We start from the raw sequence: 16444 nt of genomic DNA, 5'->3' as shown, positions 1-16444 counted from the left end.
TCTGGGAAAGCTGCACTCTGACATCCCCCTACAATTCCTGCATACTGCTGCTGCATTTTCAGTACACTATCACTTCGTTTGTCTGGCACTTGGAAGGTGTGAAGTGGTGTAATGATAAGTATGATTGCTATTATCCTCCTGTTTACCCTAGATGTACTGCTTGAGCCCCTTCTGCTGGTCCCTGCAAGGTGGGGGAGCAGAGTGCACTGTGACAGTTGCACTAGATTTTCATTATGGTGATGCAAACTGTAAATTATTTCCAACTTTACACAGCTGTCATCATGTCCTCCACTCTGCTTGATGGGGTTTTTTTGTCACGTATCTGATTTCTGTCAGAAGATAATGTTATATTGTTTGAGAGATGACAGCTTGAGCACACTCAGCCAGCTATTATAATATGTCTCACTTTAGCCTGACTTTAGGCTGTGTCTTAGTCGTCCTTAGTTACCCAGCGCTATCCCTGCTTCCCCTGAGATGCAGTTAGCCTCAGCCAAGCTTAAAATAAGTTCATGGTAGTGAGGAGAACACTCATTTTTTGGGCTATTGCTGGCAGGACTAACGGCATGTAGAAAAACTACCTTTGCAGCTTATGAGAGGAGGCATGGAGGGTTTAGCTGTGGAGGGGCTAGGTCAGACTCCCTCACAGACCCCTCTGCAGCACAGTCACATTGTTGCAGTCCCAAAATATAGCACTGCACACCATGCACAAGTTTCCCTCAACTTGATGCAGTTTGTAGAGTGTTAGGTTGGACATGGAGGGTTAGGAAGCTCCCAAAGACCAGATTTCTGCCATGGCACTGTGCAGCATAACCCTCCAGAAATTACAGCTGGGTTAGAAGAAGCAAGGATCCAAAGGCTTTCCAAAAGTCATCTCAGAGCAGTGCTTCTCACAGCAACTCTCAATGAACCAGGCTAAAAACAGAGGGAAAAAAAATAAACAATCTGAAAACACGTCTCAGGCTGGCATTCCCTCCTTGCTGTGAAGTCAGCGCTGCTAGTCACTGTTCTGCACTCCCAAAACATTTTTCTGGTCACAAGTTGTATGGACAAGGTAGACTCAAGACAACAGACCCTAGGCACATATAGGAGCTTTTTTAGATGTATGTAGCCTGTGACATTGAGCTAGACCTAAACTTGCTTTGCCCTGGCAATGGGTCATTAGCACAAGGGAGACTGGCTCTGCCATCACAAATGGCAACAATTCACCAGCGAAGGAAGAACTTGGGAAATGAATAGGAATGTAGAATGTTAGCATTTCCTAGGATGCTCCCAGGCCTGTTTTGTAATAACCTTGTTGGGATTTTATGCCTACAGTCTGCATTTATGTCAACAAACAAGCGAACCTGGGGCCGTACCTTGACAGAAAAAAGGTGCAGCAGCTGCCAGAGCACTTTGGGCCGGAGCGGCCGGCGGTGGCCCTGCAGCAAGCAGTGCAAGCCTGCATCAACTGTGCACTCCAGCAAAAGGTGGTCTTCTCCCTCATCAGGCAGGGCTACGGAGGCGAGATGGTGTCAGGTAAAGCATCCTTGTAAGGGGTTTGTGGCCACTAGGGAAGTGCTTGAAGTCTTAACATGTTCTCTAATCCCGACTGCCCTGGATGTCCCGTTCCCATCAGTCGGATGGCAACCAGCTTTGAATATCACTTATGCCTTTGCAAAATGAGCTGCTGCAAGAATCACCTCGGTGTCAGGTGAAAGAATGTTGGTAAGGGGTTTGCAGTGGTGATTCAGGTGAGGAACTCTAGAGTCTGCCTTACCACTCTTTGGAACAGTGCTGAGGCCAGGGCTGACAGCTGTTTTCATGCAGCTGTTCAAGCATGGGCAGCAATGCCAGCCCACTTTGTGACTCGCATTGCCACCACAAGTACACATGCATGCCTCATGTGATGAGGGTGCAAAACTCTGGAACAAGTTGCCCAGAGAAGTGGTGGATACTCCAAACTTGGATATATTCAAGGTCAGGTTGGATGGGTATTGGAGCAATCTGAGCTAGATGAAGATGTTCCTGGTCATTGCAGGAGGGTTGGACTAAGTGACCTGTAAAGGTCCCTTCCAGCCAAAATCTTTCTATAACTCTATGATTCTGTGTCTCATGAAAGGACAACTTTTATGGAGTTTAGCTGTTGGTGTGTCCCCTGCCTGCAGCTCATGAGCCAAACCTGCTCTCTGCTACAGGAATTGCAGGAGTCCCACAGCAATTCCCCATGCAGCAGGACTGCACAAACTCTGCACAAATTCATCAGAGAGAATCAAAGACCAAGGGGAACTTCCCAGGAGCTCCTCGTCTTCCTGCAGTGGCACTTCTTGCTGTGTCCTGATGAACCTCCCATGTCTCACAATGAGTCCCCTGGTTCTCAGAGTGAACGTGAACTTTTCTTCTATCACAGCAAGAGTTTTGTGTCACATTTTTTTGGCATATGGGGATGCAGTGGGAATGAAACAATGATGGGAACATGGGAACGGCACTCTCCAATGAGCTGCTGCAGATGAGTCAGGCACAAACACAAAGCCAAGGATTGCAAGTCCAATCAGTTTTGCAGGGACTGCAGATGCTCAGCTGTGCCACTGGGACCTTCTTGTGTGGGAGCCCAAGCTCTGGCCCTCTGTGCAGCATATAAATCTTGCTTCTTCCCTCTCCTCAAGTTCTCTGTAATCACAGGTGCACCTTCCCTAAGGGACACCAAAAATACTCTGAGAATGATCCAGACTTGTTCAAAGAAACACAAGACTGAATCAATTCAGTGCAAAGTTTCATTTTTGCCTAGTTCTGTGCTGTATATATGATTTTCATTACAATCAAGGGAGTCATATTTTGCACCAAGCCTGCCAAAATCCTTGGTCTTAGCTCCTCTGAGCTGGCTCAGCTTCAGCTTCACCTGAACTAAAAGCACCTGGTCAACATTTCTCCCAATTTCATGGTCCTTCTATTCATCAAAGAGGGGTGAATGGCCTCCTAGTCATGGCGTGGCTCTGCAATTGCACCTCACTCCCAGCAGTGCAGATGAGTTTTGTCAGGGGCTTTCCAATTGTCCCATGGCTTGGCTCACAGATGCTCAACCAGCTGTGGAGCATGATCCCTCACAGCAGCTCAGGCCAACAGGAAATCTCTGAAGTTATCCCCAAAATTATAAGTCTAATGTTGCAATTTTTTCTTGTTGGTAGTGATGGGAGACAGTAGAATTTGGAAAGAACCTTCCAGGTGGAAGAGTTCAGGCAGCCATACCATGATGTCCTCCCTGCAAACCTGTTGAAATTGAATGTGCCTTGCTACAGCTGATCTTGGTGGGTCTGTTTTGACTGCTCCACCTCTCCATGGTTGGGGCCTTATGCCCTTTTTATGATTCCTGGCTCAGTATGCCCTCTGACAGGTTTACACTGGAATTTTAGCTGCCCTGTTCTTATCCTTAGATGTATTTCGAAGAGAGCCACCCTCATCCTGCTAGGCTGAACTACACAGTTCCTTTCAGGTTAAGAAGATCACTCCACCAGTGAAAGGAGTGCAAGTGTCTTGCCACAGTCCCACATAGCAGGATGGTGGTGGCTGCAGTGCCACAGGGAAAATTTCTGTCCCACAGACATCAATGTGGCTGCCTGTGCACTTCTGCAAGTGTGGACTCACCCTTCTTCAGCCTGTATGACCACAATGACGCCCATCAATCCATATCAGGTTTCTTTAGAACTTTATATAATGGCTTTAATACTCCATTTTCTCTCCTGGAAGTATTTTGCTCCACACCTTCTGGAAATATATCTGAGTTTTTCATGACCGTATCACCTTGCTGTTTTATGGGCATCTGGTAAGCTTGCATTATCATTTCTTGTCCCACCAGGTTGTTTTGAGCCTCTTCAAAGAGCTATGGATTTCTAAACATTTGATATGTTTATTTTCCAGATTTTTTTACTAATTTTTACTATCATGGAAGCCAAAATCCGTCAACCCTTTCTGTGCAATCTCCCACACCTTTCCTCCATTGAAGATGTCTGCCAGATTACAGCATCCACAAAATCTCTTTGTGCCAGCACAGACTGCTGCTGGTTTCTCTCTGGGACTTGGGGTCTCCTGCCAGCAGAGCCTGTTGCCATTTCTTGACTCACCTCTCGTATGCAGTCATTTCCAATTTAATGGAAGATTTCTCATACTTTACTGAATTCTGGATGGACCACAACATTCCCTTGCCTATAAATGCAGTTAACTCAGTAAATAAAGATCAGCGATGAAGCTGTTACCTCTCTCTTTAATACAATCCTGGTACCTTTCATTCATTCACAGCCATGCCTTTAATTCTTACGTCCCCATTATCTTTTAAAACTTTAGGAACCGTTGAAGTCAGCCTACCCATCACTATTGGTGATCACTGCATATCACTTTCTTTCCCCTTCCTTAGACCAGGGTATCATGATTGCCTCCTTCTAATCACACAACACAATTTGCAGGTGGATGCATATATTAGAAAATCTTTCACTGCTGGCCATGCCAGTCAGCATCTTTCAGCTCTCCAGGGGGAAGGTGATCTGGGTCACACAAACTCAGCTCCTTAAGCTCCTCTAGTTTGTTATGTGCCTCAGGTAGGGTAATTTTGCAAAATATTTTAGGATATGCAAATGCTTGAGTAAAATTATTTCCCCTGCTCTCATTCTCCCACCATGCAGGTATTGAATTGCTCCTGTTTTGCTTTCCAGTTTCAGCTTCTTTTGAGGGGAAGCAGCATCTCCAGAGCCTGCTGGTAGTGAACAGCATCGGGTACGTCCTGCGCTTCCTGAAGAAGCTCTGTCACAGCCTCCTGTGTGACAATCTCTTCAGCAACCAGCCTTTCCAGCAGCACAGCGCCGCGACGGAGAGCCCGGAGGGGTTCGAAAACAGGCGGATGGAGGCAGGTAGGCTGCTTGATCACCTTGGGCTCAAGATGTAATCGAGCTGAAGAAATAGCTGTCTCCTTTTGGTGCTGTGCTGTGTATGATAGGGAACTGCAGGCTCCTGTGGGACCCTTCCAGAGGGAGGCAGTGAGCTTACCTGTGGTATTTTCCCAGTGGCTATAGAGGAGGTGTTTGAGTGAGAACCACCATGTTGAGGTGCCAGCAGAGAAATTTTGGGCCAGCATGTTCGTTATGGTAGCACAAACCTGAGGTACATATTATTAGCTGTAGCTCAGACAGCCTGGATCCCAATCTGCCACCTCCACCCCTGAGTATAAAATGAGCTGTGACTGCTAAGTGGTTTGCTTTACTGCTTGCAGGGATGTTTCTCCTAGCTTAAAACCCTTCAGGACCAGCAAGGTCCCTGTCTTAGTGATTGACCATGTGGGGCAAAGCCTGGAGGAGCTTGGCATGAGGCAGATGCATCCAAGGATGGTGGTGGTCTTGAGGGGCACCTGCCCTGGGCGGCACTGAGCTCCCAGATGGATGGTAGCTCTGAGCTTGCTTCTTGTTTTTATTCTGGGAGAGGGTGCTGGCCCCACACAGCCCCCACGGAGCTGGGACATGCCTGCAGCCCTGTCCGCAATCAGAGGCTGGAACGCTGCCCTGGGGCCTTACTATGGCATTGCAAAAGCTAGTTTAGAAAAAAAGAAAGATGTAAATTATGGGTATGAGCCTTCATTTCACCTGCAGTCCTTCTCCTGAATTAAGTTATTTTTCCTTTTCTTTTATTAACAACACTGTGGGTATTTGGGGAGGACACTGTCTCTCATGCATTCAATTTAATGGCAGATACATGCTGGCAGATGAGAGAAAGATGTTTTAATGTCCACAATCACAATTTTGAATCACTTGTTCACCAAGAATACCCTCAGTGTGTGCTTTGCTGACTAAAGGTGGGAGAGGGCTGTGCACACGGTGCAGAAATAATCTTTTTGTACAAAGAAATCCAACTGCCACATTTACACATAGGGGAAGAAAGGTAGGAGCCCAGACTGAAGAACAGTGTTTTTCTTACCTCTCTACTACGACATTTGCAGCAATCTGAATGCTTCTAAGAGGTCAAGGGATTTCTGTAGCACCGAGCGAGTGCAGCCCAGGAGGCCTGGCATTTGTGTTTTCATTTGCATTTTAATTTGCATGTACATTTGCATTTACTTTCTCACGGCAGGGCTGTGTGTGAGAGAAGGCAATTCCACAACCAGAGTTTTTACAGTTGCTGTTATACTCTGAGCATCCCACAAAATTCCAATGCAGATGTCCCTGACACCATCCTCACTGGATCTCCCCAGACACTGAGGATGGGCAAAACATTATTTTTCCCTCAGACTAGACAAGAGATGTGGGTGTAGGCAAGGCTTCTTTCCTGGGTTTCCCACTGTAGGGTGTGTGTGTGTGTGTGTGTGTGTGCAATCAATAGCCCCCCTGAAGCAGCATGGGCTAGTCAGGTAGGTTTAGATTAGCCATGAGGAAGAAATTCTTTACTGTGAGAGTGGTGAGGGACTGAAAGAGGTTGCCCGGAGAAGCTGAGGGTGCTCCATCCCTGGAAGTGTTCAAGGCTAGGTTGGTTTGAGGCACTGAGTATATTTTTAATGCTGTATTGCCTAAATCTTCTTCCATCCCCCCAGGAGCCAGCATTTCTCTGCAGCAAGGTCAGCATGGGGGTTCCTCTGCTGCACAGAGCACAGACAGGGCTTCCCACAGTGCCGTGACAAGGAGCAGCTCTGCTGCAGACAAGTCTGTGAGGGCACCTGTTGGGATAAAGCTCGCATGGAAGGAGCAGGGCCATAAAAAAGCACCACAGGAAGCCACGCAAAGCAGCCACATTTTTCATTGTTTCTGTTCCCCATCTTGTAATCAAGATGTCCTTTCCTTTAAAATCATGTGCTTTTCAGCCCCTTTGCACCAATGAATCTCATCCATGTATTGACTTTGGTGCAGTTACTCTTGATTTACACCATCAGAAGGGAGAGGAGAAGCCGGCATCGTGTCCAGTCATATTAATCCACTTACCCCACACAGGAGTCACCTGTTAACCTTGCCCCAAAGCACATGCTCCGAAGCCATAACTCACCTGTGCTCACAGCAAGCTGCCAGATGCTAATGGCTGTGTACAGGCCAGGTGGGATTTGTTGACATATGCATATATCACTTACAACTATGTTTTACATGCCTAGGAAGTGCACACTCATCAGGCTGTGCCTAGAGCTGGGCTCTGCAATGAGCCTTGTTGGCCGTGCATTACCCTCCCTGCACCTGAGCCCCACGCTCTGCCTGCTTTGCCAAGGCTCCTCACCTGTCTCATGCTTCACATGGGACATTCCCAGGGCTCTTTCTCAGCTGTGAAGGGACTTTCTGACTCCTGAGACTGATTTGTGGGGAGCAGTTGTGGGATGACTCCCAGGCCTTCTGGGAAACGCCCAGCTTCTGGTCTGCATTACAGCAAATCCTGAGATGTTACCTGCCACCACAGCACCTGGGTTCAAAGCACCTCTGGACCTGCACCCCAAAATTTTCCATGGGAGCGGCAGAGCAGTTTGAGCTAAAATGATGGCAAGACCTGGGTGACCTGTGCAGAAAACCCTGGGAAATTGGGGCAGGGTCTAAATGATGGGAAGCCAACAGAGATCTTGTAAAGTGCCTCCACTCTGTGTTCAGATTTCATTTGTCTCATGCTCAGCTAATGGAGGCTTGGATGGGAGCATGTGAAAGGTACATTTCTAGGACATCTACATACTGTTGACATGCACCTATGAGATATTAGATTATTCTTCAGAGGAAACCATGTTTGCTAAAATACTTCTGGCTAACCTGATGGTAGGCACAGAAATGGAAGGAGTTTCTCTCATGTGAGAAGCATTAAGTTTGATAAACATACACTTTCCTTTTCGGTCAATCCTTTCCTTGCTCTTTCTGTCCCAAACCTTGGGTTTTGGCTATTTTGTGCTGTTAGACAGCTGATGTCTCCACATAGAACTTGGCTGCATGTGCAAACATGCAAAGCCAACATGTGCAAAACCCTTCTAAAACAGCTAGGGAAGAAAAAGAATAATATGATAGAAAACCACATATTATTACAATCAATATTTTCTGTTGCAAGCACCAAATAAACAGCAGCTTGGAAGTTTCAAGCCCTGAGAGGGTAAGAAAAATGTTGTCTCTCCCCTTTCTAGTACCATGGCTTGTTTAAACTTGTCTTGTTGCATGCTATGAGGAACAGTGCTCCTGGCTTCTCAGTACACTCAAAATAAATGGCTTTTATGGCTATCAATAGCTTCAGCGCTCCTCAGCATTTAATTACCTGCAAAGGCCATTTATTGCCTCATATATTCCTCTACCATGATCATTATCCTTTAAACAATAAATAAAACATTAAGGTCACTCTTAAAGAGGGAGCAGAGACATCCAGCCACAACAAAGTATAATATAAAAAGTTTATATGGTCTTTGGGGCTTTGGGATTCATGACATAGCCTGCAGTACAGTTGAGAAAGGCTGGGATAGTCTTCCTTCCTTCCTTCCTTCCTTCCTTCCTTCCTTCCTTCCTTCCTTCCTTCCTTCCTTCCTTCCTTCCTTCCTTCCTTCCTTCCTTCCTCCCTCCCTCCCTCCCTCCCTCCCTCCCTGGTTCTGAGGTCCTGCTTGCAGCTGGAGTTGGAACAAAAGAGAGAACCAGCCAGTGTTCCAGTGGAGGGGTTTCATGAGGGTGGTAGCAACGGCTTCAGCATTCAGAGCCTTTCAGGCTGAATCAGAGGAAACTAATAAAATGTACACTAAGGAGCAAATCCTGGCAGGAAATAAAATAAGAGATGGATGGAAGAGAGAAAATTCAGCTGTGATGTATTTTGCCTGGTCTCTATAAAATTGGCAGAATTGAATAAATTGAACTTTCTGACCTTTAAGTTGTGAGATTATTGTTTGCTAACTCACAAATGAAGACTCTCTTTCTTTTCCTTTAAGTTTATGAAATTGTATCTCTTTGTGGATGCTAAGCAATGAAGCTGTAAGCAGACATCTCTTCAGCAGCCAGCCCAGGGAAATCCTCCTTCCCACATTCTGCTGGGCTGTTTTACCTTCACTGACTTGAGGGGCTGCAAGGAAGCTCATCCCTTTTGAAAAGCTACGCCTGGTGGGGTGGGCACTCTGCTCTCAGCAGTGAGCAAGGAAAAGCCCAAAGGCCTTTTTGTCCTTCAGCCCTAGATGTGCTCAGTACTGTGGTACAGACACCAACAGTGCTGGATATTGCCTGGGCTGCAGCCGTGGAGGTTAGAAAAGAGAGCCAAGCTATGAAACAGAATTTAAGGATGCTTTATTTCTACGTATCAAAGGGTATGCATAAGGAAAGTGGATTAAATGATGGGCATAAATGCATGAAGCATGATGGATGAGATCATATCCACTACAGAAAAAATACCCCTGGGTATATGCATTTAATTCAAGCTTTACAAGCAGTCATGCAGAGGAAGCACAGACACTTTCGGAGCCCTAGTCGGGTAAATTATGTGATTGTTACTTTATTTTAGCTCCAGGTTTAGCTTTAACTTTGTTTTAGCTGGTTAAGACCTTTCCCTAGAGCTATATGATTCCTTTAAGAGATATCTGAAGTAGTCCAGGCTTTTATTTTAAATAGCTTAAATTAAAGCTGAAACAGGAATTTTCATTCCTAAACTTTTAAAATATTGATCCAAATACCTGTGATAACATATACCAGTATTTCAAGCAGTCAGATAAGCAAGCCACAAGCCAGAACTGGTGATGGGAAACCTATGCAAGTGCTGCAAGCACAAATCAATATGATTCACCCGGTTTTTCAAAGATGTGAGCGTGAAAAAAGGTGAATCTCAAGATCCAGCACTTACTAAATAAAACAAGAAAGGTTTTGGAAGAAAGGGGAACTTCTGCTTGTGAATCTGGGTGAAAGAGCCCTTGCTTCTACGGCTGCCTGGGATGTGGTGGTTCTGGGGCTGCCTGGTATGGCAAGGCCTGGGCTTGCACCTCCATGGCAGAAAGAAGAGACAGCTGAGAGTGGGGAAAGGCAATCCGGTATTTAGGCTGTTTCAATGTGACAGGTTTCAAACACTATTCAGAATTTTCTTCACGGGACATTACTGATTTTTTTTATTGTGTGTTCTTGAATTTTTCAGCTCAGTTTTTCACATTTCCTCATGTTGCTCTCTTTTTTAGCCTTTTATTGTCATCCCTCCCTTATCTGTCTTTATCCACCTTCTATTTCTTTCTATCCTTTCCCAGTTCACTTCAAAACAAATGGAAACCCATGCACAGAGGCATTTCCATGGAAATGAAACATCCACTATTTTTCCTTGAAAGGTCTTGGCCACTGTTGAATCAACAGCACTCCCCAGCTCCTTAGGATTTATTTATTTGCAGTAATTATCCAGAGAACATCAAAATGCCATTTGGAAAGTAGTAATACGCAGCATCTGCCTAAAGAGCATTAATCTGTTGGCAAAATGAGTGCAAAGCAGGGAATTAAAGCAATTAAGAGAGTACTAGAAGTAAATTGTTGGTGGTGACATGTAATTTGGTGTTTGTGCTGGCCATGGACAAAGTGAGCAAGGTAAGGGTGCAAGGCAAGGAGTTGCATCACCAGCAGCTGGGCAAGAGAAGTAAATCCTCTGACTGAAAATAAGCTGCAGCTGGTGGCTTGGGGAAGGGAATCAGGTTCTTTATGGTGAGTTTCTTCATGGAAAAGAAAATGTTACAGAAGTGACTTAAACAAAAAGGTGGCAGTGGCTTGATGGTCTTCATCAGAGAAGCCGGATTTAAGGAAAATGCAGTGAGGCTGGGCATGAGTCCTAGGATGGGGTCCCAGGTAAGCCCAGCTCCCCAGCAGCATGGCACAGTGCAGCGCAGTGATGTGGGGGGAAACTGGCTCTGTAGCATCATGGAAAGAGGAGGGGATAAAAAAGCTCAACAAAAGGGGATTGGTGAGTTCCTAGCTGCTGGGATTGAGGTCAGGCAGAGATGGCAGAAACAGAGAAGACAGGAAAAGAGAGGTTTTGTGAAGGGGACTAAGACTTCAGGGCTCATATATGTTGTACTTACATGGCAGAAGAAATAGCAGAAAGTTCAGCAGAGCAGCAGCACTGGGCAGGGAGGAATGAAGCAAAGACTTTATAAAAGATACCTGCATACAAACACATGCACAGGCTCATGCTTTATATGTACTTTCTACCTAATTTCTGGGTGAGAATATTATAATTATTAATGAGCAAACACAGCTTATTTTGCAGTCGTTGCATTTTGCTGTAGACATCTCACTTCTTGTATCTCAAATTATTTGTTTTTCAAACAATAAAAAAACTATGGTTAAATATTTTAAGCCAGCACTAAGCAATATGATTAAGGGACATTAATCATGGTGGTAGCAAAACAGAAATGCACTGAGTATCTGCAGAGAATCCCAGTATATAATACCTTGAAATTTTCGAATAACACAGTCATTTTCATCTAGTCTATTCTGTATACAGCTTTTTTGTGACTTCTATCAATGCTGATTTATAGGGATACAGAGTGCATTATAAACTACCTTGACAGAAAAACCCCTCTAGCTACCGCTAGAAGCTGGAAACAGAAAAGATCGATCGCAGCCTCTCCCATCTCCCTCTGCCATCGCAGTGCTAAGACACAAAACTATACAACCCTGATAAATCTTCTTTTCATGATGTACACTTTGGTATAACATAAAGGCAAGGGAGAAGGGAAGAGAGAGGAGGAGCAGGTCTGAAATCAGGTGGAAGAGACCAAAGGAAGACTTTTACTACAGCCTAGATCCCTGTGTCATTGAAATCCCTTTGCCTTCACTCCTGCGTGTGCCTAAACAATTTGCCTGTGCTGTGACATAGGACTAAAACCTCTCTATTGTAACAAAATACATTTACTCAATCCTCCCCAAGCACTTTGAAAATGGACAAAATTCCTCAATGAGTTATTTATTCACACAAGCATCTTTTGTTATTAAATCTAATATATTTGTCAGCAGCTAGCATTTGAATTTACTCTACCTTTTTATTCAGTTTGGAAAATAAAACCATGTTGATCTGTTCCCAGCTGGTCTCATTCCCTAGTTCTACTGCATTAAGCACAATGTGGCTGTTGTCTGGGCTGCAAACACTCAAGGGAAATTGTTTAAATAATGAAAAAAAATATTGCTTATGCTGAAGACCTAATCAGGACAACATTGGATTTTGGAAAATTCTCTAAAAAATTTAGATTCTTGATGTTAACTGACTGGCAGCTTCTCCTTGTGGGGCTCAGCATTTCAGTTACTGCAAAATATTTTTTAGCAGCTAGGACACAGCTAGATGATACATGGTGCAGTAAAGCCTCAGACTGGAGAATTCATTTCAGGTTTTATCTCCACAGTGTGACCATAGTTTCAGTGTTCATAATATCTGCATTCACAAGTGAATGACGCATATTTACATTTTCCTGTTCTGACTGACTACTAAGCCCCCCTTTTTTTCCCCTGTGGATGCAACTGTGTGTTCCTATAACCCATGCAAATGTTCTCCCACAGACTAAAAACCACAGGCGTGACAGCCCTGGCCCTGTTGGCGGATGCCCTGGGCTGCCTGCTCTCCCACTGCCTCTCTGCAGCCGCCTCAGGGATGCTGTGACTCCCTGGGGACGTGTCTCCATGCCACTCCGCCTTGGCAGGCAGCGAGCAGCTCGGCTCCGCTGCCACAAGCCAGATGTCACTCCCCGTAATGCCTTCCTTGTCCAGCCAAACCCTGGCAGCCACGGGTTGGTGTGGAAAAGGCCTGGTCCTTGCCCAGATGTGGAGGGGGCAGATGCATGCACCAGAGAGTGGTGCTGACACGGTACAGAAACATCTGCTAAGGGGTGACATCATATTTTCATCGTGCTGCATGTCTGGATGGGCAATGGAGCTAAAAGAAGTAGGCTGGTGCTGTAATCCCAGAGTAAATCACAGCAGCCAGAGCTGGAAAGTCTTAATCTATCACAGGAGACTCTTATCTTTAGATAGATGCATGCAGGCTCAAACTGCAGGGAAGATAAGGGCTGTGGTACATTCCTGACTGGACTGAAATGTGTGATGCTGTTTGGAAAGCACAGGAAAAATCTTTTAAAATCTTTCAAGAGTTTATATTTAAAACAGAAGTTAGCAGTTCAGAGCCAAGGCATATCTTTCACAGTCTTAAATACTGTTTATACCTTTCTGTTCTCTCCCCCTCTGGCTTTCGCTAGATTTAACTGATAGTTAAACTCATCTGAAGGATTTCCTCCTGCATTTCAGCATTTGCTTTTTGTGTTTTCACACTTCTATTTTTCCTTTCATGAAGGCTGAGATGCAGGGTTTCTAAGCTGCTGCTTAAAACTGTCCCCTCCCCTTGCCCACTCCTCCCTCACCCCTCCCACCTCCCTAGCAGGGCAAATGCCATCCTTGTGCTGGGAGCAGGAGACAGGCTCAGGAACTATAAAATACAGGCAAAGATAAAACCATAGAAAGAAGGAGCCCCTTGATAGGATTTTGACACTGTAGCTGGCTCCTCTCAAGATGACTGGGGGATGAAAAAAGGCTGTCCCTGGCTGGGAGGAGAGGTCTGAGGAAGCTATGATATCATGCTGCTTAAAATATGGAGTTCACATCTGGTCAACCCATTATAGACAATATATGGTAGCACTTTAAAAGGTACAGGGAAGGGTCAGAGGGCAAAGCCCATCACTAAATGATATGAGGAATAGGAGATGACACAAAAAAAGGAATAGTGGGGGCAGAGAAAAGAAAGATAGAAATAAATCTGTATTGACTGTGAGGAAAAGAAGTTAATGGGGAATTCAATTAAAGCAAATACAAATGATTGAGCATTGCAGGTGGTAAAGTAAATGGTTATGAAATGACATTATTGTCCTGGAAGGAAGGGCAGCTGTCCTGGAAAGCTACTGGTATGTAAAAGAGGACCTCCCTGGCTTGGGGATCAGTGTCCAGCATGCTCAGAGCAGGGTGTGTGGGTTTCCAACCAGCCTTCACCCAGATGCAGCCACTTCATGGCTGTGCAGGATATGATATATACCTGTTGATTGGGAAAAGGGACTCTGGCCCCACTTCCCTGCCCTGACCTTGGGCTCTGCTGTCCAAGCAGCAATCTGGGGATGAACCCAGAAAAAGGCATGGGAGTATCAGGAAAGGGAAATCTGGATCAATAAAAGTGTGAGATGGGTGGAAGGGGAACAGCCTAGGGAGAAAATGGTTAAGAAGATCATATGTGTGGGAGGAGGGAAAATAGAAAAGAGATACAGGGAAATATCTGGCAAAATGGGGAAAGGGTAGGAAATTTAGGTGCCAGATAGCAGTGTTAGAACAAAGTCAAGATAGTGGCAAAATGGCAGAAGTAGGAAGAAGTGGCAGGGAAGAACAAAGGTAGAAGAATGTGGGGATATAAGGGAATGGAGCTTGAGAGAGGTAAAGGGAGAGAAAGACACACCATGAGCAGTGATGTGGGAGCAGCAGCAGGTGAGGAAAGCAGTGCAAGACATGTTTGGTCTGGGAGCAGAGAAGGCAGAATAGAGTGTCTCTGGAGTGTACAAGGAGATTTTGCCTGTAGGAGAGACTCTAACAAACTAAGTTTGGGCTTTGTTTAAGATGAAGAAAAAATCAGAGATTAGATCTGCTCAGGAAAAGGTCAGCTAGGGATCATCTTTCCTGTGTATATACTATTCTTCATTTCCTGCTTGACTTGAAATTGATTTTCATTTGCTTTCCTAATGTACAATGAGAGTAAATTCTTTTGTCTTTCTGGAGTGTCTCTATTCCCAGATGTTACCAAAGGCCCAGTATTTGTGTTCTGCATTCACACATACAGCATGCATCCATGTGGCACTCTGCAGTGGCAAATGAGTACTGCTGGGGCAAAGAACTCAACATTTTACAGACATGAGAGACAAAATAAGTGGTTTCCTTCATTCTAATGGGGAACTGAGGTCCAGAGATGACAGATAACCTGACCAAGTTCACTCCAGAAGTTTGCAGCAGAGGCGGGATGTTAGCTGCAGATTCTCAAGCTCTTTTAACTCTCAGCTGACCCATCTTCAGGATTTTGGCTAGGAATCTTACAGACTGCTACTTTTAAGAAACTCAGCTGAAGAAATGCACATTTTTTAATTGGGAAGGCAACTGATGTATTTTTCGCTCCTTTGTTGCATTTTAAGGTGTGCTGGATGTAACAGCCTTGGGCTTTTTAATCCAGCTGCTTGTGGACCATTCATGGAAAGGAAAACTGCCAGAATGGCTTAAGCATCTCAGGGTGGTGAGCAGTTGTGACGGAGACTACTGTGCTCAGAGCAAAAGCTCAAAACAGCTTTCTCATAAATCCTGCTTTAAAGCGTTGTGTATTAGTTTCACACTAATATGTGGAACTGACTACCTACAAAATAAAATATGAAAGTGAGTCAGGATACAAAAGACCTAAGCTATAGATTTATGAACTGTTGCATTTTCAACCCCAATAAAGGCTTATATTTTCTTCTATTGTCTCAAAAATAGTGTTTTTTTCCTAATTGGCCAAAGTGGGATTAGAAGTTGTGATGGCTATACACTTTACAAAGCCTTCTGGGAGCTTACAAAATGCATATTTTTTTATGCACATGTTTTATTTTTATTCATCAGTGGAACCTCAAGTCATGCAGCTTCTCTGTGGTGCAATTTAACAGAGAGCTGGAAAAATAGGAACACAAAAGCTTTCACAGGGTTCCTTAGTTTTTGGGCAGTAGGTCACTTGAGACGTTCCCTGCTCCCCTCAGTCCAATGAAGACATTAATATGACTTTTCAAATTCCCAGAGCACCTCCCACTGGGAGATGTTTCATATGTAAGGAACAGAGGCTCCAGCTTTTTCCATGGCCATAGGCATCATTACTCCCATTTTGGAGCCCAAAGCAGAGATGTGGACTAAATTGCTCTAGATCAAGAAAATAGTCTTAAGCAAAGTTGAGAACACATCTGACAGAGATTGGCTCCTTGTAGTCTTGTACACAATTCATGGGTGTCCTTCCACTGGGAGATTGTATCTGCACATGTCTTATTTCACACAGACTGTTGAGACAGTCTGACATCCATCAAAAAATCCCTGGTGTCTGCTCAAAAATTTTGGAGTAATTTACATCCATGGCAATAAAAGCTATATGCAGTTTGTTTAGCAGGGCTCTTTTAATGTGCTGTTTGTTGTTTTGATAGTCTATGTCTTCTTCATATTGTAATCATATTAAAAGAGCATTCTTTTCCTGGAATAAAGAGGTAATGATTCACAAGAGGCATAATTATTCCATGCAGTGCAGGCAGGATGCTGCAGAAAGAGCCATCTTCTTTATGCATAAGAGGCTTTTATTGCAAGTGTTCTACACAGTAATTAAATTCCTTTGAATGAGAAGGCTTGATTGGATTTTCTTTGGTTTATTGGGAGGAGTTTGAAAAGCAAGGTATTTAGCTCAATTGCTATATAATTTTGGCATCTGTTGGAGGTTAGGAGGAAAGGTTCAGAGTGTCTGATTCCCA

The 16444-nt window shown here is 44.6% G+C and overlaps 1 protein-coding gene across 1 annotated transcript in view; it reads left to right on the top strand.

Annotated features, from left to right (window-relative positions):
- Nucleotides 1-16444, top strand: part of SCML4 (Scm polycomb group protein like 4) — a 78218-nt gene that overhangs the window by 44568 nt on the left and 17206 nt on the right. Inside the window, exons 5-6 of the mRNA XM_085574993.1 lie at nt 1315-1515; nt 4680-4874. Coding sequence (XP_085431119.1) covers nt 1315-1515; nt 4680-4874 — 396 coding nt within the window. The remainder of the gene's footprint in view (nt 1-1314; nt 1516-4679; nt 4875-16444) is intronic.

This window comes from Lonchura striata, chromosome 3, assembly GCF_050655825.1.
Source record: "Lonchura striata isolate lonStrDom1 chromosome 3, ASM5065582v1, whole genome shotgun sequence".
NCBI lineage: Eukaryota > Metazoa > Chordata > Aves > Passeriformes > Estrildidae > Lonchura > Lonchura striata.
This window is presented reverse-complemented; position numbering and strand designations above follow the sequence as displayed.